General features: G+C 47.4%; 1 protein-coding gene across 1 annotated transcript in view; it reads left to right on the top strand.

The window, feature by feature from the left end:
• The window catches only part of LOC102904687 (E3 ubiquitin-protein ligase RNF213), a 111,407-nt gene extending 91,186 nt beyond the window's left edge, over window positions 1–20,221 (top strand). Inside the window, exons 49-65 of the mRNA XM_076543878.1 lie at window positions 772–1,014; window positions 1,693–1,774; window positions 2,953–2,987; window positions 4,198–4,292; window positions 5,967–6,126; window positions 6,882–7,062; window positions 9,346–9,437; window positions 9,944–10,195; window positions 12,594–12,726; window positions 12,970–13,053; window positions 13,787–13,967; window positions 14,166–14,367; window positions 15,399–15,476; window positions 16,161–16,355; window positions 16,938–17,027; window positions 17,118–17,296; window positions 19,432–20,221. Of these exons, the coding sequence (XP_076399993.1) occupies window positions 772–1,014; window positions 1,693–1,774; window positions 2,953–2,987; window positions 4,198–4,292; window positions 5,967–6,126; window positions 6,882–7,062; window positions 9,346–9,437; window positions 9,944–10,195; window positions 12,594–12,726; window positions 12,970–13,053; window positions 13,787–13,967; window positions 14,166–14,367; window positions 15,399–15,476; window positions 16,161–16,355; window positions 16,938–17,027; window positions 17,118–17,296; window positions 19,432–19,585 (2,436 nt within the window). The 3' untranslated portion in view covers window positions 19,586–20,221. The remainder of the gene's footprint in view (window positions 1–771; window positions 1,015–1,692; window positions 1,775–2,952; window positions 2,988–4,197; window positions 4,293–5,966; window positions 6,127–6,881; window positions 7,063–9,345; window positions 9,438–9,943; window positions 10,196–12,593; window positions 12,727–12,969; window positions 13,054–13,786; window positions 13,968–14,165; window positions 14,368–15,398; window positions 15,477–16,160; window positions 16,356–16,937; window positions 17,028–17,117; window positions 17,297–19,431) is intronic.
• Window positions 20,222–20,492: the final 271 nt, after the last annotated feature.

Below are 20,492 nucleotides of genomic sequence, written 5' to 3'. Positions count from 1 at the left end.
AAAAGCCCTTTTGGCCAGGTGGTGGCAGCAGCGGTGCACGCCTTTAATCCCAGCACTTGGGAGGCAGAGGCGGGCAGATCTCTGTGAGTTCAAGGCCAGCCTGGGCTACCAAGTGAGTTCCAGGAAAGGTGCAAAGCTACATAGAGAAACCCTGTATCGAAAAACCAAAAAAAAAAAAAAAAAAGCCCTTTTGAATAAAGCTCTGGGTACAGCTGGGTATTGACCCAGGGCCCTCCCAAAGCTATCCTGTGTCTGTCTTTCTCCTCATCATTAGGTCTATCTTTCTACCTAATATTTCCTCATTCCTCTATCCTCCCCCCAAGAACCCTTCAAAAGGTGAGAACAGGTCGAAGCTGGACTCCAGTGGACTCCCACATTTTGTTATGATTTTTTTTTTCGCAGTGCTTGGGATGGCATTGTGTCTGCTGGGTATGTGCATATCACAAAACATCTCAAATCTGTGTTTCTGTTTTTGTTTTTTGAGACAAGGTATTGCTGTACATGTGTAGGCCATGCTGGGCTCAAACTCATGATCCTCTTTCCTCTGCCTTCCAGGTCCTGGGATTATACATGTGCATCACCACACTCATGTACAATGTTTGGGTTGGGGTGTGGTGTTTCTCTGCTTTTGGATACAGGGTATCATGTAGTCTGGGCTAGCCTTGAACTTCTGATTCACCTGTCTCTACCTCTGAAATGCTCAGGCATGTACCACTGTGACCTACAATGCTGTTTTGAAACATGTTAATGTTAAAAAATTTTTCTCATCAGCAACGCGAGGCTGTGAACAAATTCATTGAGGAAAGCAAGATCCTTTCTGCTCCTAACATTGGACGCTTTGCAAAATCGCTAGTGGATGATGCTCTGGCCCTGCTGAGGACCAGATCTGCTAACAGCAGCCTGGAAGGAACAGTGACTGAAATGGCCGTCCATGCTGCAACCGTATTCCTGTGTGGAAAAAACAAAGTCTTGGAGCCCCTGAGGAACTTGGCCTTCTATCCGGCCAAGATGGCAGTAAGATCACCTTAGGGCTTTGTCCCTGTGGGGAACAAACCTCTGGACTTGGGAACCATGAAACCCATTTGTTTCTTGATTTTAATCCATGTGACCACACTGATGGTGAAAACTTGGCCTGCCCTTGTCTGCCTCCCCCCACTCCTGAGCATTGTATTAGTCAGGCTTAGGCTGATATACACAATGCATTCTGGGTAGGAGAGGCTGAGAACCCCATAGCTGCTCAGTCCGTGAGAATCTGTAGTCCCAGTCTGACACTGAAGACCTAGAGGACTCCTGGAGAGACCCGATGTCAGTGACGGATGGCAGCAGGAGCCATAGGCAGATGAACTCATTACTAATTCGCAAACAGTAGATGAACTTGCCAGCACAGTGGGAGGCAAACAGCAAAGCTTTTCCCTAGGACTCACCTTTATATGCAGAGGTGCGACTCACATCTTGGGTGGGTCTTCCCACTTCAAATAACCTGATTGTGAAAATCCCTCATAGGTATGGCCAGCAGTTTATCGCTTAGCTGATTCCAGATCCAATCAGATTGATTGACAGCCAAGATTAGCCATCATAGGCATCCCTGGCACACAGTTTTCAGGCTGAGAAGTCAAGGCCCTCCTTGCTCTGGCCTCTGGCTGTAAGGCCATGCAGTCACATATCATGACCTGTCCCACTTTGGTCTTTCAGGATGCTTATCTTCCAACAATGCCTGAAGACCTGCTGGTTCAAGCCAGGAGTTGGATGGGCGTGGAACGTCTTGTCTGGTACAGTAAGTGTTGGAATCATACTCTTCTGAGCACAAATGATCACCCTGTGACTGCACAGGCTTTGGGCTGTGCTTGGGGTCCACTGTTGCCTTTGATGGTTTGCAGGACAACAGTGGTTTACAGGACCCATGATCTGCTTGTCATGTGGTCCCAACCCTCTTACATCTGAGTCCAGGCAAAGAGCCCTTTGCAATGCACTTCTGCTTTCCAGAACATTGCATTTGGGAAAAGAGGGGACTCGAACCACACTGAAACTCATACAAAGACAGGGCACAATACAGCAGTTTTTTAACCCAAAGACAATGCTTTTGATGTACAGAAATGGAAGGCAAGTCATGTGGCCCGAGGATTCGTGTCAACTCTGCTGTTGCTTTGAGTAAATAATCTTTTAAATTATTTTTAAAGTTGTGGCAGATAACAATAATAAATCCAAAGAAAAGAAAGGAAAAAAATACTATCCACCATGCTCCCAAGTTAACTGTGTGTGAATTGGTAATCTGATTTATCCTGTGTAGCACGAATCTTAAAAGGTCTTATTAATAAAAACAAACCTGGAGCTGGGTATTGGGATGAACGCTGGAAGATCAGAGAAGCAGAACAAGCCACAGTTTCCTCACCTTGCCAGTTCCTCAGCTGATCCTATTTCCTGAGACTGGAAGCCTCTGAATCTCAGTCAAACTGCTGCTCAAAAGCCTAAAAGCTTAACCAGCCTAGTTCCTGGTTTTCACACCTTATATACCTTTCTGCTTTCTGCCATCACTTCCTGGGATTAAAGGCTCTTGTTACAATGTCTGGCTGTTTCCAGTGTGGCTTTGAACTTTCAGAGATCCAGACGATCTCTACCTTCAGAATGCTAGAATTAATGGCATGTGTGCCACCATTTTCTGGCCTCTATGTCTAGTGGCTGTTCTGTTCTCTGAACCCAGATAAGTTTATTAGGGTGCACAATACTTTGGGGAACACAATATCACCACAATTCTGCCTTTCTAAACCTAAGTTCAGACATTTTTCATTAACCACATGCATTTTTAAGAGGAGGCAAACATCAAACACTAGCTCACAATATGCCAGACATTTCAATTTCTAGGGAGGCGCTGAGGCTGAGTCATACTCGGTCAGGATCAGAAGGGATAGAGTATGGGCCTCTTACTCGCCAATGTGTGTCCTGTTCTTTTAACAGATTGTCCCAATGGCCATCCGTGTGCTGTAGGAGAGGTGAGTTTTGGTGTTTGGGTGGGTGGGAGCTCAGAATGTGTGGTTCCCCCCGTGCTGAGAAGAGGGGAAGGAGAAGGAAACACAGGCTTGTTCTGAGGACCACTCAGGGTGTTCTAAATAAGTGCTAACTGTGCTGAGGGCTGCTATCCCAGGGCTCTCCATGTAGCACCATGGGCACTCTCCACTGGGGCGGCCCCTCCCTTTTCAGGACAGTTAGCATCATGCATGGTCTCTACACAGTAGGGTACTAGTACCAACACCTACCGAAGTGTGACAGGCTAGATTGTTTCCTGACGTTGCCTCGGGGCCATGGACCCCAAAGGGCTGCTGGTTGGTAGTCACTCCCTCCTCAGACCACACAGCAGGAGTCAGTGACACTACAGAATGGGAAAGACACCCAAGAGTAGGCCCATGGAGGAGAATGAATGTAATCATCATCCGGGGACACCCAGGTGCCACCTCAGGCCCTGTGCTTGCTGAGAGACTGGAGGGAAAATCCTGAGGCAAACTGAGGTTCACGTCCTTCCTTGTCCATGAAATGAGGTAGAAAGAGGTTCTTCCCCAGGCTGCTCTGGACTATGGAGTTCTACAGTCTGAAGGACTACAGCTGCTTTGGTGTGCTGGGAGTCATGTGTTACAGTACAGAGGCACACTATCTAACTTTTTTTCTTTTGGTCTTTCAAAACAGGGTTTCTCTCTAACTGTGGCTATCCTGGAACTTACTTGGTAGACCAGGCTAGCCTTGACTCAGAGACCCATCTGCCTCTGCCTCCTGACTGCTGGGATTAAAGGCTTAATCCACCATTGTCCAGCACCATCTAACTTTTTTAAATGTGCCCTTAGGAATAATAAATCTATGGTTGTATATAAAAAAAATCAGACAGGAAGCAAGTGACGCCATGTATCTTGGTGTCAGATAGTGAAGCCTTAAGATGAGTGTACAAATACAGGATAGGGATAAAGAGCTGGGTATAAGAAAGCAAAATGTGCTTCAGGTTTTCCTATCAGGTGTCAGTCAATTTGGGACTCAAACTTATGTCTGCTTTCCATAAAAGTCTGTACTTGCCCACTGTTAACACACTTACAGTAAGTTTCCACCCTGTCCCCATACCACACCCCCTAAATATATATACACAGAAGAAGCAATCCCAGACTTCCTATGGCAGAGAGGGTCACTACACAACATAAAACATCATTGTATTCTCTCTAGTGCGGCAAGCCAATGGAGCAGAGCATCTGTCCGGACTGTGGTGCTCTGATTGGAGGTGTCAATCACAATCCATATGAAGGCTTCCATCCCATCAGGTACATAAGCTTCTGCTCCTCCTAGTAATCAGCCCTGGGCTTCAGCACTGTTCCAATTCTTCTTCCTAAACTGCCAGTAGCTTGTGCCAAAGACACTCTCATACATCTGGATCTATGTTATGCTTGGCACCAGCTCCAGTGCCAAGGTCCCTGTCATCAGGAAACCATAAGGTGCTGTCACTGGTCTACAGCACAGAGTGGCCTTCACATTAATACTTGCTAATACAGACATGTTCTCTGGGGTCTATAAATATGTCCTGATTCAGGATAGTAGGTCTAATAAACTGAAATAGTAGCTGCCTATTTCAGCACATGATGCTGGACTTGTAATCTATCTTAGTTCTCTCTCATCTCCTTCCTACCCTCCTGTAGTTTTGGGGGTTTTGTTTTGGTTTTTTAACATAGGATTTCATACTATACCCTTGGCTGTCCTGGTACTTGCTATGTGCCCCAGGCCTGACTCAGCCTCCTGAGTGCTAGGATTACAGGGGCATGCCACCACACCGGGCTTGTTTTTGTTTTTCAAGATGTGAGGAAAATGAAGGACACATAATCAGACTTGTCAGATACTGCTCCATGCCTTGGTCTGTGTGAGGGATGAGTTTGAAGACACCCACACTGCATTCTAAGACGCGTCAGAAAAGTTGTTCCTTATGTAAGATGGCACAGGCATTAAAGAGGATGGCACACCTTTCCCCATATGCTTGGAATTATGTAGCCTGCCCACGGTCCCTGTCACAGTGTGAGTACTGTGTAATACTTGTCCTACTGCATTGTGTAGGGGACTGGGACAAGAAAGCAAAGCTGGGTCTGGAGAGATGGCTCAGAGGTTAAGAGCACCGACTGTTCTTCCAGAGGTCCTGAGTTCAATTCCCAGCAACCACATGGTGGCTCACTACCATCTGCAATGCGATCTGGCACCCTCTTCTGTATACATAATAAGTAAATAAATGTTTAAAAAAAAAAAGAAAGAAAGAAAAGAAAGCAAAGCTGGCCTGGTTTTGGTTTGTAGTTGCTTGGCTTTGGAGATACAGAGGGCCTGTCCTAACAGACTTCACACTCTAAATAATAGTCTGCTCCCATGTTTCTGACACAGTGCAGCCGGCCACTCCCTTGTGATTGGTTGGTGGGGCCTATCTGCAGTACCATACATTTTGATGCTCCTGGTGTAGTCAAAGCTTACACTATTCCAGCTGCTTTTCTCCAAGACCTAACAAAATGTCCTCGACATGCAATATCTTTGCAACTGTATGTACACACCATATCTCCCACCTACTGCCTATGATGCAAAAAGTTCTGCCAGACCTTGGATCCTAATTTATGACTGGGGAAATGAGAAGAATGTGAAAAATACATACATGGGTACAAACTGTTCCAAACTCGAGCTGTCCAGAGATGGGTGCATGCTTCTGCCCTGATGCCTTCTCAGGAATCAGCTTCAGTAGCCATTTTATGCCACCTTAAACTGAGTCTTGGGGAATTGGTCAGCCAGAAGGGAGTTCTGAAAAGAAAATGGTGCATAGGCAGGCATCCCAGGCCTAGAAGGACTTTTAATTGTTGTTTGCTCAGAGCATGGAACCCTATCTCCAAGTCTGAGGCTCTGAGATGTGCCACTGCAGCTAGGGAGAGTGGCCTCTTTTAGTCTTTGACCATGTCTCTTCTCTTCCTTTGCAGTGAAAATGAGGACAGAACACAGACTGGTCATGTGCTGGGCGGCCCGCAGCCCGGGGGTGCAGCTGTGGCAGCTGATCGAGGGCTGTCCCCAGTGGTCTTCATTCTCACTCGGCTGCTCACTCATTTGGCTATGCTTGTGGGGGCCACTCAGAATCCCCAGGTACTTGTCATAAGCTGCTACACGGCCCTTTTGTCTTCAACCTGCTCCCTGGTGCCTGTGGAGTAGGAGTACATTGTTGGTACCCAATCTGCCAGGTGACAGAAACCTAAGGTCTCCTGACCTTTTTCACCACACAGAATGGGATGAAGTGCTTTTCAGATCATATAAAATCCATTTATTTTTTTCCTTCCCCAAACAGTCTCACTATGCAGCCCTGGCTGTCCTAGAACTCACTCTGTAGCCCAGGCTGGCCACAGACTCAGAGATCCACCTGTCTGTGCCTCCCGAGTGCTGGGATTAAAGGCATGCACCACCAAGCAAGCATTTTTCATTTTTATTAGTATTTTTTCACAGTGCTCCAGAGGTCAGAGTTCTATCACTGAATGATACCTAGCCCAGCTTTTTAAAACAGACACCAACTAATTTTCTGTGTTTATGAGACTAGATCTCATCTGTACAGAGTGTAAGGATCAGATCCACTTTCAGAGTGCAGCATGGGGAGGCTAAGGTCATCCATGCTGTATCTCCTTCATATCAACACTGGCCAAGACGACAGAAAGTTCAAGGTTAGGTCATCTACTGTCAGACAAGACCACAGCCTGCTTCTGCCTGTCTCCTCCACCTCTGCCGTTACATCACGCAGCTTAGAAGACAGCCTCTGACTTGATGCTGGTGTCTCTCTCTTCCTGGCCTCTCCCGAGCTCACATTTCCTCTGTCCATGAGATGTTCTGAACATTTGTTTCCTCGCTCCCAGGCCCTGATCAGGATCATTAAGCCTCAGGTTCTGGACTCACAAGCCTTCCTGCAGCAGCACATCCAGAGAAACCTGGAACAGCTAACCAAGATGCTGGGCAGGAGTGCAGACGAGACCATCCACGTGGTACACCTCACCCTGTGCAGTTTGCTCAAGGAGCAGCATCCTGTGTTTGGCCAGAGTAAGCAACGTGGGCAAGGGCTGAGCTAGGCTGAGGATCACTTCCCATGGCTCCTCAGTGAGTGAAAACTCAACTTGAGCTAAGCATGGTGACCATAATCCTAGTACTTGGGAAGCTGAGGCAGGGGTATTGTGAGTTCAAGACCAGTATGGGCTTCACAGTAAAATCCTTTTTCAAATAAACAGAGATGGGATGGGAGAAAAAGCATGAACTCTTACTGGGGTGAAGAGGTTGCTCTGTTGCCCCACCCACCCACATATCTAACAAGGACCTTTGACCTTTCCTTCTTGGAACACACAAGTGCAAACACACATGTCATCCAAAGCAGGTGACATGTGCCCAAGAATCAGTCACTATCCTTGCTTCTGCTCTTTACTGAGACTCCCATGGCTGTGCACTAGCCCCGTAGTTGACAATGGACTGTTTCCATGTACACTACTTATTCAAGAAAAACAGACACTGCTCACTGGGCTGATGCGTCTGTCCTAACCGTCTAAATCTACTGAGAAAGGTAATGAGTGTCACTGGAGATGGCATCATTGAGAATGACTTTGTTTGGGGTTTTTGTTTGTTTTCCAAGATGAGGTTTCCCTGTGTAATAGCTCTGGCTGTCCTAGAACTCACTTGGAGACCAGGCTGGCCTCAGACTCAGAGACCGCCCGCTTCTGCCTCCCAAATCATCAGTGTGAAGAGCACTGTTTGTTTACTTTATTAGGGTGGGGGTGCACACTTGCCTCACCTGTGTACGGCAGAAGACAACTTTCAGAGTTAGCCCTCACCTTCCACCTTGTTGAGAGGAGGTCTCTCTTGGGCTGCTGCTGTGCATGGTCAAGGCCAGCTGGCCTGTGAGCTTGGATGCGATGCTCCTGTCACCAGCTCCATCCAGCTCCTGAAGCACCTGAATAACAGGTTCTCTGTGGGTCCTGGGATAGAACTCAGGTTGTCAGGCTTGCATAGCAAGTGCCTTTACCCACGAAACCAACCTTCTAGACCACTGTGGGGTTTTGTTTGTTGTCTTTCTGAGACAGAGTTTCTCTGTGTAGCCTTGCCTGTCCTGGAACTTAGTTTGTAGACCAGGCTGGCCTCAACTCAGAGAGTTCACCTGCTTCTGCCTCAGGCATGCTGGGATTAAAGGCATGCGCCACCATGCTTGACCTACTGTGTTACTTTAAAATAAGGCAATAACAACAAAAAGTGCCACCTGCAAACAGGAACCTCACTCCTCTTGGCCTGCCTCCCCAGTCAGATTTCAGGGTATTTACTATTTAGTAAAACCTCATTTTCCTGAAAGTCCATTGTTTTGGTGTGAGGGAGTCCTAGAAGCCTGCCACTACCTCAGGATCTACACCACCCACCCTCCTGGGTCCTGCCTGCTCTGGCTGCGGGTCTGGGGTAGCAGCTGGAGTGGCTGGTGGTGGCATGGGCCACTGTCACTGCTCCAGAGCTTGTGATTTTAAATTCTGTTCTTGGTACTTTTGTTTAGAATGGCTTTGTGGTAGCCATATGGGATCAGAGGAACTGACTGAGGTTGAGATGTCGTCGTCACAAAGGTGGCAGCAGCAGATGATTGCATCAGGGACTGTTAACATCCTCAGTGTACTTAGGAAGGTACTTCCTGTTGTGCCTTGGGTGTGAGACCCCTGAAGAGACCACCAGAGACAGGAACTCACCGAAATGCAAAAACAAGGTTTATTTCAATTCAAGTCGCAGCAGGGACCTTGGATGAGCACCCTGACACAGCGGAGGCTAGAGGAGGTGGCCGCCCCCCTGCAAGCTCAGGTTTTAAAGGCAAAAGCCATAAGGTTACATCAGCTAGAGGTGCTAGTATGGGTACAATTCTGATTGGCTCAAGTTTTAGGGGCTTTTCAGAATTTCTGTGTTATCTTACTTTGTAGTTTTAACCAGTTGTTTGTCAAACTGTATAAACTACCTCCGGCACTGAGCATTCTGTGGTTAATCATTTGTCACCAGATCGTCCTTCAAACATGCTGACTTTGTCCCTTGACCTATGTCAGCAGCTCTGAGAATCTTGAAACTCAGGCCAGTTTCAAGCTGGGGTGATGGGCTTGCTTGAAATGGGGGTGCTTTGGCTCTTCACGTCCCCCATATGGAACATTCTGTTGACACTTATTTTGTGCTTACTGTATGCAGGCTGCTATGGGTACTTAGGAAGGTACTTCCCCTACATGGAATGTTCTGTTGGCAAGTATTCCGTGCTTACTGTATGCAGGCTGTTATGGCTCTTGTTTTACGACAACCCACACATTCTTATTTTATTTGTAGGGAAGTTAAATTTTAGTGCAGAATTGTCAACCAAAGGTTGCAGAAACGACTGGGAGAAGCATTTTGAAGCTCTTCTTCTACCTGAATTGGAGGTGAGTGTGACTGTCACTTCTCTAGAGTAGGAGGAGGGTCTCCCACAGATCTGCTGAGCAGGCTTTGCCCATCATCCCTGGGGAAGGGCTGCAGGGGCCTCTACTAAGCCTCAGATTTCAGTATCCTCAACCTATAGCCTGTTTATCATCACTGAGGATGGCAGGAGATGAGGGTATGAAGCAGACCTGCTGTGCTATAGAGAGACATGCTAGGATGCACAGCGGCTGGAGATGAAGTGCTCTTCTGTCAGATAAGAACATGACTGAGAGGAAGGAGGCATACCACAAGTGAAGTGAGGAAGGGGATGAAAGAAGAGCAATGGGTACAGACCTCTTAGTCCCCTGTATACAGGGAGGCAAACCCTGCAACAAAGTACAGTTGGATTGTAATAGAAGCCAGCAATGGGACAGGGAGATAAGGAGGGAGCCACAGTAAAGTTATCTGTGTCCCAGCCCGTGTGCAACAGTGTTGCAGTTGAGAATTCTGTATCATTTTCTCCGTCCAGCATCTTGACAAAAACTTGGCAGCTGTAAATGCTCTTATCAGCCAAGATGAGCGCATCAGCTCCAACCCTGTGGCCAAAATCATATATGGGGACCCAGCAACCTTCCTGCCTCACTTGCCCCAAGAAAGTGTGGTTCATTGCTCAAGGATTTGGAGCTGCAGGAAGAAGATCACAGTGGAGTACCTGCAGCATATTGTGGAACAGAAAAATGGCAAAGAAACCGTGCCTGTTCTCTGGCACTTCCTCCAGAAGGTAAGGTGCATGTGACTCCTGGGGGACCTTGCTTTTCCTGTGCAGATGATTCCCAGGAACCAGGAAGCCCTGAACCTTTGCTCAGAACAGTGGTTCCTAGGCCAGAGCTCTGAGCAGCTGCCAGTGCTGTGGCTCTAATGGAAAGTTGGTAGCGGACTCAGGAGAAAGGGAGGTCTTCAGCCCTTGCCTACAGTCTCAGGCAGTCTGAAGCTTAGTCACATGTAAAACACATGTGAGTTGGTCAGTGGTCATCTGAAGAGAACTTGAGGGCCAGGAGGCTACCTGGCCACTCAGCAACAACAACAAAGGTACAGGTCTCGAGCCATGTCTCTTCCTCTTGACTTGGAGTGGAAGGCTATCTGCAGTGCGTGCTGACTGCAAATATTATAAAAAATATAAAGACTTCCTCCCAACTTTTGAACCTTCTAGGCATAGACTGAAGTTGGGAATGTGAGCTGGAAGCAGGTTGGAGAGCTATGAGATGCAGCAATCCTGTCTAAGACCCAGAAACACACACAGTTCCTGTATCCACTGGATTTCTCGTCCACAGTGGGTTTTTTTATTTCCCTGAGGACCAGTGTTTGCGGCTAGCACAGTGATTCAGAAACTCCTGGTGTTCACTAAAGTAACCTCCTCCTGTCAATGCTGTGACTTCTCTTGGGTAGTTTTCTTTGCCTGAAGGAGCTCGGGTCTGAGGCTTTGGAACAATAGCCACTACTAACTGCTTGGCCTTTTGCTTACACCTTCTCACACACTCAGTCACATGGGCATTTCTTTATCTTCATAATTTTAATAATTATAATTATTAATATAAAATATATACAATAAGGGTTTCCATGTTACATTTCTACACATACACAGAGAATGCACTGATGAATCCTGCCTCTTCCTTCCATCTGCTGCCCAACAGATGGGCTGAGAAAGTGGTCACATCATCAAATCACTGTCTTTCTCTGTCCACATGGATCATGCTGGAGACCAGTGGAGTAGAATGGTGATTACTGTCCTACCTCTAAGTCGACTTCTCTTAGCCTGTACATATGAGTGTGTGGTATTTATCTTTCTGATTCTGACTTATTGCATTTGCTAAAGTGACCTCTTACAGCTTGAGAGATGGCTCAGCTGTTAAGAGCACTGGCTGCTCTTCCAGAGGACCTAAGTTTAATTTCTAGCAATCACATGGTAGCTCACAACCATCTATAATGGGATCTGATACCCTCTTCTGGCATGCAGACAAGCATGCATAGAACTCATGTATGAAAGTAAATCTTAAAAACAAATGTACAGTGACCTAAACCAACTGTATCCACTTTTCTGAAGACAGCAAGATTTTATTCATCTTGTGCTCTGTGTCTGAGTGTCTGCCTTTGAGATATATGCCACACATTCTCTGCCCATTCATCTGCTGACAGACATCTAGGCTGAAACTGTCTTAGCTCTTGTTACTAAAGTCACAGAAAACGTGGATGTGCATGTGTGTCTTTGGTCTGTTGATCTCATTTCCTTTGAGTACATAAGCAGAGGGAAGGCTAGGCTTGTGGAAATTAACGTTTAAGTTTTTGAGGCCCCTCCATACTCTTGGGCATAATAGCCGTTCTAATTCACACTCAACCTCAATGTTGCTTTGTTCTCCACATCCTGGCCAGAATCTGCCACTTGCTCTTTCCTTCACTCGCCTGCTGATGAGGGAAGCCGGGGATGGGATCCTGTGCAGCTCTGCTTGGTCTCTGATAACTAGTGATATGTGGCATTTCTTCATATACTTGCTGGCCATCTTTTCTTTTGAGAAGTATCTTTTCAGATCATTTGCCCATTGTTAATGGGATTGTTCGGATTGTTCTTGAGTTCCTCACATACTCTGCACATGACCCTTTTTAAGGCAAACGGTAAATCTTTACTTCTCTTCTGTAGACTGTCTTCACCCCATTGACTGCTCCCTTTCCTGAACAGAAGGTTTCCAGTCCGCAGAGCCCCACTTGTCAATTAGTGCTTTTGGATTCCTGCCCAGAAACCACTCTTCACTTCAGCATGTTCCCCCTGTTTTCTCCTGGCAGTTTTGGGTCTTACATTTAGGTATTTGGTCCATCTTGGGGTGAGTTTTTTTTTCATACCAGATGAGACAGGATTCAGTCCCATTGGATTTCAGCACATAGGCTTGGCTCTGGGTGGGCTGTGTGTAGAACTGTGTAACACTGCAAGCCATTTGTGGGTACTTACAGAAAGAATGGGGTGAGCCTTTTCCTGTTTCTAAATTCTAGGGTACATCACTATGTAAAATGGGACTCTGACCAAATGAAATCAGCACACCAATCCCCCAGCACTCACAAAGTGTACATGCCTGACAGCATTCCTTAGGTAAATTAGAGGCATCGCTACTAAACCATCTTCCTTTCTGCAGGAAGCAGAACTAAGGCTGGTGAAATTCTTGCCTGAGATCTTGGCCCTGCAAAGAGATCTAGTGAAACGATTCCAGAATGTTTCAGAAATGGAGTACAGTTCCATCAGAGGTTTTATTGGAAGTCACCCATCAGGTATGACTCTGCCCAAGCTCTAGAAGGAAATCAGGGCCCTCTAAGTTTAACAGAGGGAGGGACGAGGGCTCAGTAACTGGTGTGATGTGCCTTAAGCTTTCGGCATGAGGTGAGGTGACACTAATTCCAGCTAGCTCAGCTGCAGCAGGACAGCAGAGTTGGGTCTGTCCAGAGCTTGTACCGGGTGGGTCAGAAGTTGGCTGTGTTGTAGTCACGGTTCTTACCAAATGCTTTACTCAACAGAGGGGCTGAGAAAGCAGTTCCAGGATCGGATCACCGTCTTTCTGTCCACATGGAACGCGCTGAGGCGGTCACTGGAGACCAATGGTAAGTGTCCTCCCCCAGCAGAGTGTCCCAACAGGATGTGCTACACACACACTGCTCCAAAACTCAGCTCCACCTGTTACAGCCAGCACCGTGCAAGCTCTCTAGGTGTCTTCAGATGGAGGCTGTCCTAGAGTGACTAGTGCTGTGATGAAACAGGATGACCAAAAGCAAGTTGGGGAGGAAGGGGTTATGTGGCTTATTTCTGCCTCAGCACTGTTCATCACCAAAGGAAGTCAGGACAGGAACTTAAGCAGGGCACAAACCTGGAGGCAGGAGCTGATGCAGAGGCCTTGGAGGGCTGCTGCTTACTGGGTTGCTCAGCCTGCCTTGTGATAGAACCCAGGACCACCAGCCCAAGGATGACACCACCCACAATGGGCTGGGCCCTCCTCCATCAATCACTAATTAAGAAAATGCCCTACAGCTGGGTCTTATGAGGGGAGGCATTTTCTCAATTGAGGCTCCCTACTCTAAATTCTAGCTTGTGTCAAGTTGACATAAGACTAGCCAGCACAGAGGATCTCAGAAGTATGATGGCATTAGAGCCTCCCTCTTCTTGAATCCATCTCTTGAAAACTTGTCAGCATGTCTGTTAGAGGCAAGACCTTCAAACGAGCACCCTGCTCTGTGTTAGCTGCTGGGACCAAGTCTGTGTGCCTCTTTCCCTCACCTTGATGTAACAGCATGGGGCAAAGCTTACCTCTCCGCTAAGGAATAACCCTGTCATTTCCAGGTGAGATCAAGCTACCAGAAGACTTCTGCCGCTCCGAGTTGGATCTGGATGCTGAATTTGAGGTCATCCTTCCACGTCGACGGGGCCTGGGCCTCTGTGCCACTGCCTTAGTCAGCTACTTAATTAGCCTGCACAACCACATGGTCTACATGGTGCAGAAGTTCTCTGAGGAAAACAACAGGTGTGTGCACAAGGCAACTGATGGGGGCGCTTGTCCAGCCCTAGGCTCCTGAGCCCCTGTCAACTTCTGCTCTTCCATGGCAGACCTCCCTTAGCCGCTCTCTCCAGAATCCTCCATAGATAAACAGACCACAGAGCTGAAGCGGGCGTGTCCCCGTGGGTCTGCTCTCAATAGCAATTGTGTGTCTGTGTCCCTCAGCTATTCTGTAGACACCTCTGAGGTTACTGACCAGCATGTCATCAGCTATGAGGTGGAACGGGACCTGACGCCACTGATTCTCTCCAACTGCCAGTACCAAGTGCATCAGGGTGGAGAAACCTCACAAGAGTTTGACCTAGAGAAGATCCAGCGGCAGATCAGCAGCCGCTTCCTCCAGGGCAAGCCCAGGCTGACCCTCAAGGTAGGCTGAGCCTGCTTCTACTTATGTGCTTGGTATGTCTGTAAGGAATAAGAGACCCTTTGTATGTTTTGAGGAACACAAGTGTGCACTATACCACCCACAATCCCCTCTGGATCATCTCCTTGCCACCCAGAGCATGCATGGCCACAGCGCCATCAGTCTCCTGGCTGTGGTGATCTCAAGATCTTTGTGCCACAATCCGCACCTCAGTCTCCCAAAGGCAGCCTCTGGTCTCAGTGGACTTAGCATTTAGTTTTTCTACCGTAGTTAATATATATTCTACCATAATATATATATATATTTCTACCACTCTGCCATTGTTGCCCTGGTCCTCAGCATTCTATGCCCAGGTGCCAGTGCACCTTCTGTGTGTCCTCATCCTCTAACTGCCATAGCCTGTCACTTTGGCCATTGTCCTGCTGCTCTCTGGATCATCTCTGTTATGGATGTCCTGCATGGCATCCTACTGCCACCCTTCCCCTGCCACCAAAGGCCCTGTGGCCTGGCTCCAGCTCAGATTTCCATTACCTTAACTCACTTGTCTGCCCTTACACATAGGATTCCTGCCACCCACGGCACACAATGGCAGAGCCACATCTCTGTTCTCTCATCTGGAGAGCTGGTGATCCTTCCAGTCCAGTCAGATACATTACACGTAGGTTTACTTATTCCCAGAGACATCCACAAGTTGATCACATAGCCTCCAGTTAGGCTGTTGGAGCCTAGAGCTATTTCTGATTCACTCTGAGAGCCCTGTTGTCTGAGGTCTACACTCTACAGTTACTGAAGAATGAGCTGTCCCCCTCCACCTGTCCCTCCCGGGACCCCGTGCATACGCAGTGGAGTGCAGTGTTCTCTCAGGCGGTGTCTTTGGAGCCACGGTAGCAGGGCTGGCACCTGTGTGTCACTGTTTCCAAAGACAGTGTCTTCAGCAGACATCCCACAGCAATGCTGCCTTTCCCAGGAAGGCCGTGAGTAGCTGAGGGCCCACTGTGCATTTCACCTCTAAGAACGTCTCTTTCTTGATTTAGGGCATACCCACCCTGGTGTACAGACGTGACTGGGACTACGAGCATCTCTTCTTGAGCATCAAGAACAAAATGGCACAGGTGCGCTTGACAGCCCTCTATCCACTACAGATAGCTCCAGCCTCATCCTGTGTCTACTGTGAGCTCTGGCATCTCAGTGTTTGAAGAACCCGGGACTCCTGTAAGCCCAGGCTGTCTACACAGGGAATCAGGGCAGCAGTTCACCAAAGTTTCTTGTTCAGTTTAAACACACTGACGAGCAGGTTTCTTAATAACATATCACAGTTGTACGCTGAGGCTAAACAGCCAGAGAACTTCAATGTGTCCCTGCTCTTTCCTAGCAAGTCTGAGAAAGAGCCGAATAGCTATGTCTCCTCCTATGGTTGTTTTTGTTTTGTTTTATTGGGTTTTTTTTTTTCAAGACAGGGTTTCTTTGTGCAGTCCTGGCTGTGTTGGAACTAGCTCTGTAGACCAGGTTGGGCTCGAACTCACAGAGATCCACCTGCCTCTCCTTCCTGAATGCTGGGACTAAAGGCGTGCACCAGCACTGCCTGGCTATAGGGCTGTTTTGAGGTTCCCTGAGTTTGTCTCTATTTCTGTGGAGTCTGGAGGGCTGCCTGCATGTAGTGTGCACCGAGAGTCGGCCGTGTGCTTTCTGGAGAGCCTGTCCCAGCTCTAGCTTGAGCAACGACAAGGCTAAGCTCTTCTCTCCTGATGAGAAACAAGAAGCCCAACCATAACCCTAACCTTGCATTTTGCTCCCAGAACCCACTTACCAACTCAGCCATCAGTGCCATCCGTGGACAGCTACAGTCCTACAGTGATGCCTGTGAAGCTCTGTCTATCATAGAAGTCACCCTGCGTTTCCTGAGCACAGCTGGCGGGGATCCTGGCATGGACCTGAATGTGTACATTCAAGATATCCTACAGATGGGTGATCAGACAGCTCTGATTTCAAAGGTAAGTGCTAGTGCTGAGCCTGGTGGTATATACCAGTCATCCTAGTACTCTGGAGAATGAGGCGGGAAGATTGCAAGTTCAAGGTAAGCCTGGGCTACAGAGTGAGTTCCAAGCCATAGTAGGGTACTAAGCAAGACCATGTCTCAGAACGGGGGGGGGGGGGTCTGTTGAAAAGTATTACATGGGAAATCGGCATGGCTTCCTACCTAATTCTACCATGTATCAATGTAGGAACCCCAGAAAAGAGAAAAATCAAGAGCATTCCTCACACAATCGGTCCACCATGCACACAGCACACTTGAGACAGGAGAGTAACTAACGCATGGTCCATGCTGACCATCTGGGCTGAGCTCACCATCTGTGAGCACTGCAGGTCTGCAGTGTGTGATGTCATGACTGTTGCTGCAGAATGAGGAGACCGTTAAGGATGGGCCAGGTGAACTTGTGGAGAAGACTGTCCCACGACAAGGGGAACAGAATGTGCTCAAGACAGAAATGGGGGAGAGGGTGTGCCTATGGTGTGACACATGGGTGACACATGTGGGACTTGTGCCTTCCACTGAGGTTCTGTGTCTCTTTCAGGTCTTAGACAGATGTCAGCTCAGACATGTCATTGCCCTCTGGCTGTTCCTATCTGCACATAAGTCAGAACAGCGGCTGCGGCTGAAGAAAGTGAGTCTCACTTGCTTTCCACTGTGGAGGGAGCAGGAAGCCCCCAGGTCCCCCAGGTCTTAATGTCCACTTGTTGGTCCTTCGCTTCAGGAGGTGTTTCGGGAAATTGATGTGAAGTACAAAGAGGACCTCAGTCCACAGCACGCCAGGCTCCTCCACACATTTCTGAATGAGGCAGGCCTGGACGCCTTCCTCCTAGAGCTCCATGAGATGATTGTGCTGAAACTCAGAGGCCCCCAGGCTGAAAGTAGCTTCAACCCCAGATGGAGGTATGGCCTTGTATGCTGCTGGCAGAATGCTCAGCTGTCCAGTGGCTTCCCCTGGACTTGAAGCTAGTCCTAACTTACCCAAGACCCCTTTTCTGCTCATTGTCCATGCCTTTGGTATTTTTGTTCCTGTGGTTTTGGTTTTCAGTTTGTCAAGACAGGATTTCTCTGTGTAGCTCTGGCTGTCCTGGGACTCTAGAATTCTATAGACCAGGCTAGTCTCAACTCAAAGATCCATCTTCCTCTGCCTCCTGGGTGCTGGGATTAAAGCATGTGCCACCACTCCAGGCTTCGTTGGTTTTAATTTCTTGAGTTTTCTAGTTGATGGTAGGAGGTTAGGGAAATGGCCCAGCAGGTTTGCTGGTTGTACAAGCATGGGGACTTGTGTTTAGATCCCTGGCACCCACGTCAAAGTCTGGGTATGACGACATATGCCTATATCCCCAGCACCAGGGGTGTGGTAGAGGAAGACAGGCAGGTCCTGGGAACTTGCTGGCCAGCTGGCAAAAAAGTAAGTTCCAGGTTCAGTAAGAGATCCTGTCTCAAAGAGAAAGTGGGAAGTGATAGAGTAAGATACACAATGCTGTCCTCTGGCCTCTGGATACACATGCACAAGTATGTACACACATGTACATACCACACACAGGAAGGGCAGGCAAACAGGAAGGAAGGCTGGGGATGTAGCTCATTGGTAGAGTGTTTGCCTAGCATGCACAGAGCCCTGGATTCCTTCCTCAGTGCTGCAGAGATGGCCATGGTAAAACACACCAGTAATCCTGGTTCTCAGGAGTTAGAAGCAGAAGGCTACATGAAAACTTCAAACAAATTCATGCATTCTCCTTATAACAAGTAGACTTACTATGTCAAACAAGTGTTCACTGTAAAGTTGATTAAAAGCCACAGCGGTGTGAAAAGGCTACAGAACACGATTAGCCGTCTCTTCCAAGTATGTCGATCTAACGCTCCAACACCAGCTTCTCCTTTTCATGTGCACATCCCGACTGTGGAGGCACTTAATGGCTGGGCACATTTTACACTCATCAGTCATTCGTGAATGATGTTCTTTATTGTTTTTGCTTAATTTGGGGACTGTTTATCTCTTTTGAAACTTTTATTACATGTGTTTGTGTGTTTTCCCTGCATATAAACCTGTGCACCACTTTAATGCCTGATTCCCTGGGTGGTCAGAAGGATTCTGATCACCTGGAACTGGAGTTAGAGAGATGGTGTGAGCCACCATGTGGGTGCTAAGGATCAAACCTGGGCTCTCTGATAGAACAGCCAGTGCTTAAAATCACTAAGGCATCTCTCCAGCCCTGGCTGTTTATCTCATAATGGTTTGAAAAGTTCTTTGTATAGAACAGAAATGAACCTTTTGTCAGCATTATATAAATGATCTCAAGCTTTAGTTTTACCAAGTGAAATCTGATGATTTTTCTTATAAAGTATCTATAGGGAAACACACAAGCAAGAGTCTGCCTCATCATGCCCAGGATATAAAACATCCTCATGTTTTCTGCTGCTACACCACACGTTTGTTTTATTGGCCAGTTATGTGTGGTGTGAGGCAAGGACTGAACTGTGCCCTTTCTCCTGTCTTTCTGCTTTTTGAGACAAGGTCTTGCAGCCCAAGCAGGAAAAGAACTCAGTCTCCCTTCTAAGAGCTGGGGTGATAGGCATTTGCTGCCTGTTCCTCTAAACATTCAAACTCCAGCTTTCCTCAGTCATCATTTTATATTTTCTCTTTCCTTCCAGAATATTATATGGCGTATGCCTATGTACATCTGTATTTTCTAAACTTAGATGAAAAGTCTCTACTGGCCTAGACTTAAAATACTAGCCCTGTTCTCTTTTCTAGAATTTGCAGTCTCTTACTATAAGAGTAAGAGAATATAATGGTGAGGCTTTGATTTTTCCACATGGCCCCACTATTCACATTAGCCATGCCAAGAGCCATCTAGCTCTGCTGTGAGGCCAGCTCCCTCCACAGGAGGGTCAGCGCTGGGCTTCCACACCAGTACAGGAGTTTAGCTCTTGGCCTAACTAAGATTCTCAGCATGTCTGGTCTTGGCTGGTATCTTGGTCCACTGGATGGGCTGTGATGTCACAGAACTCTCTCTTGTCCCTTGGTTTCACAGGCTCAAGGAAACTCTAGTAAGTTACATGGAGACTAAAGAGAGTGATGTCCTTCCAGAAGTGGATTCGCAGTTCCCAGAAGAGATCCTCATGTCCAACTGCATCTCAGTGTGGAAAGCTGCTGCCACACGAAAGCAGGACCGGCAAATGAGGTAGAGCATCTCAGCCTTCAAACATGGCTGGAAAGGAAGGTCTTCATCCTCCTCCATTGACAGGTCCCAACACAGGCTGTGGCCTTTGTGTGAAGGAAAGTGTGGACGCTGCACTGGATTCAAAGCTTAGACACACCACACAAGCTGATGGCTTTTTGAGAGCCATGCTATTTCTGGAACATGTGCCTGTTCCAAAATGTCCTCGTGCATGGCTATAGAAAATTGGTAATCAACTGCCTCTTGTACATTCCAGAAGAAACAAAGAGAATCACAGTCAGCTCCTGACCAACACTGATCCTCTTAAGGTCGCCAGCCTCTTACCTCATGTTTCATGGCCACCACTTGACTGCATAGAGAGAACACAGGGGTGGTGCATTTTTTCTGTTCTGCTATCTATGTGCAGAAAGAATACATGCATTTGTTCTTCTAGTCCCTTAAGTTTTGAGTACTGCACACATATTTCTTGGTTTCCAAGCTGTATGAAAATTGCCACACTGAAAATTGCCACACTAACTCATGGAAACCCCAGGTGTTTGTACAAGCTGTAATGCCACATGAACAAGAGCTAATGTCAACCCATAAACCATAAGTCACTGCCAAATTACAAGGAAATAAAGCCAAACACTGAATGGGAAGGACAGTTGGTTGTTTTAACTCTTTGGCTCTTTACTCTTTTGGGGGCCCACAAGCTAGCTCCCAAATGAATCACACATGGAGGCTTATTCTTAATTATAAATGACCAGCCTTAGCTTGGCTTATTTCTAGCCAGCATTTCTTAACTTTAAATTATCTCATCTACTTTTTGCCTCTGGGCTTTTACCTTCTTTATTCCTGTAGACCTCTCTTCCCTTCTTACTCTGTGGCTTGCTGTGTAGCTGGGTGGCTGGCCCCTGGTGTTCTCCTCCTTTTCT

This window comes from Peromyscus maniculatus, chromosome 8 (genome assembly GCF_049852395.1).
Source record: "Peromyscus maniculatus bairdii isolate BWxNUB_F1_BW_parent chromosome 8, HU_Pman_BW_mat_3.1, whole genome shotgun sequence".
Classification (NCBI taxonomy): Eukaryota; Metazoa; Chordata; class Mammalia; order Rodentia; family Cricetidae; genus Peromyscus; species Peromyscus maniculatus.
The sequence above is the reverse complement of the archived record's forward strand: the minus strand, read 5'-3'. Positions and strand labels throughout refer to the sequence as shown.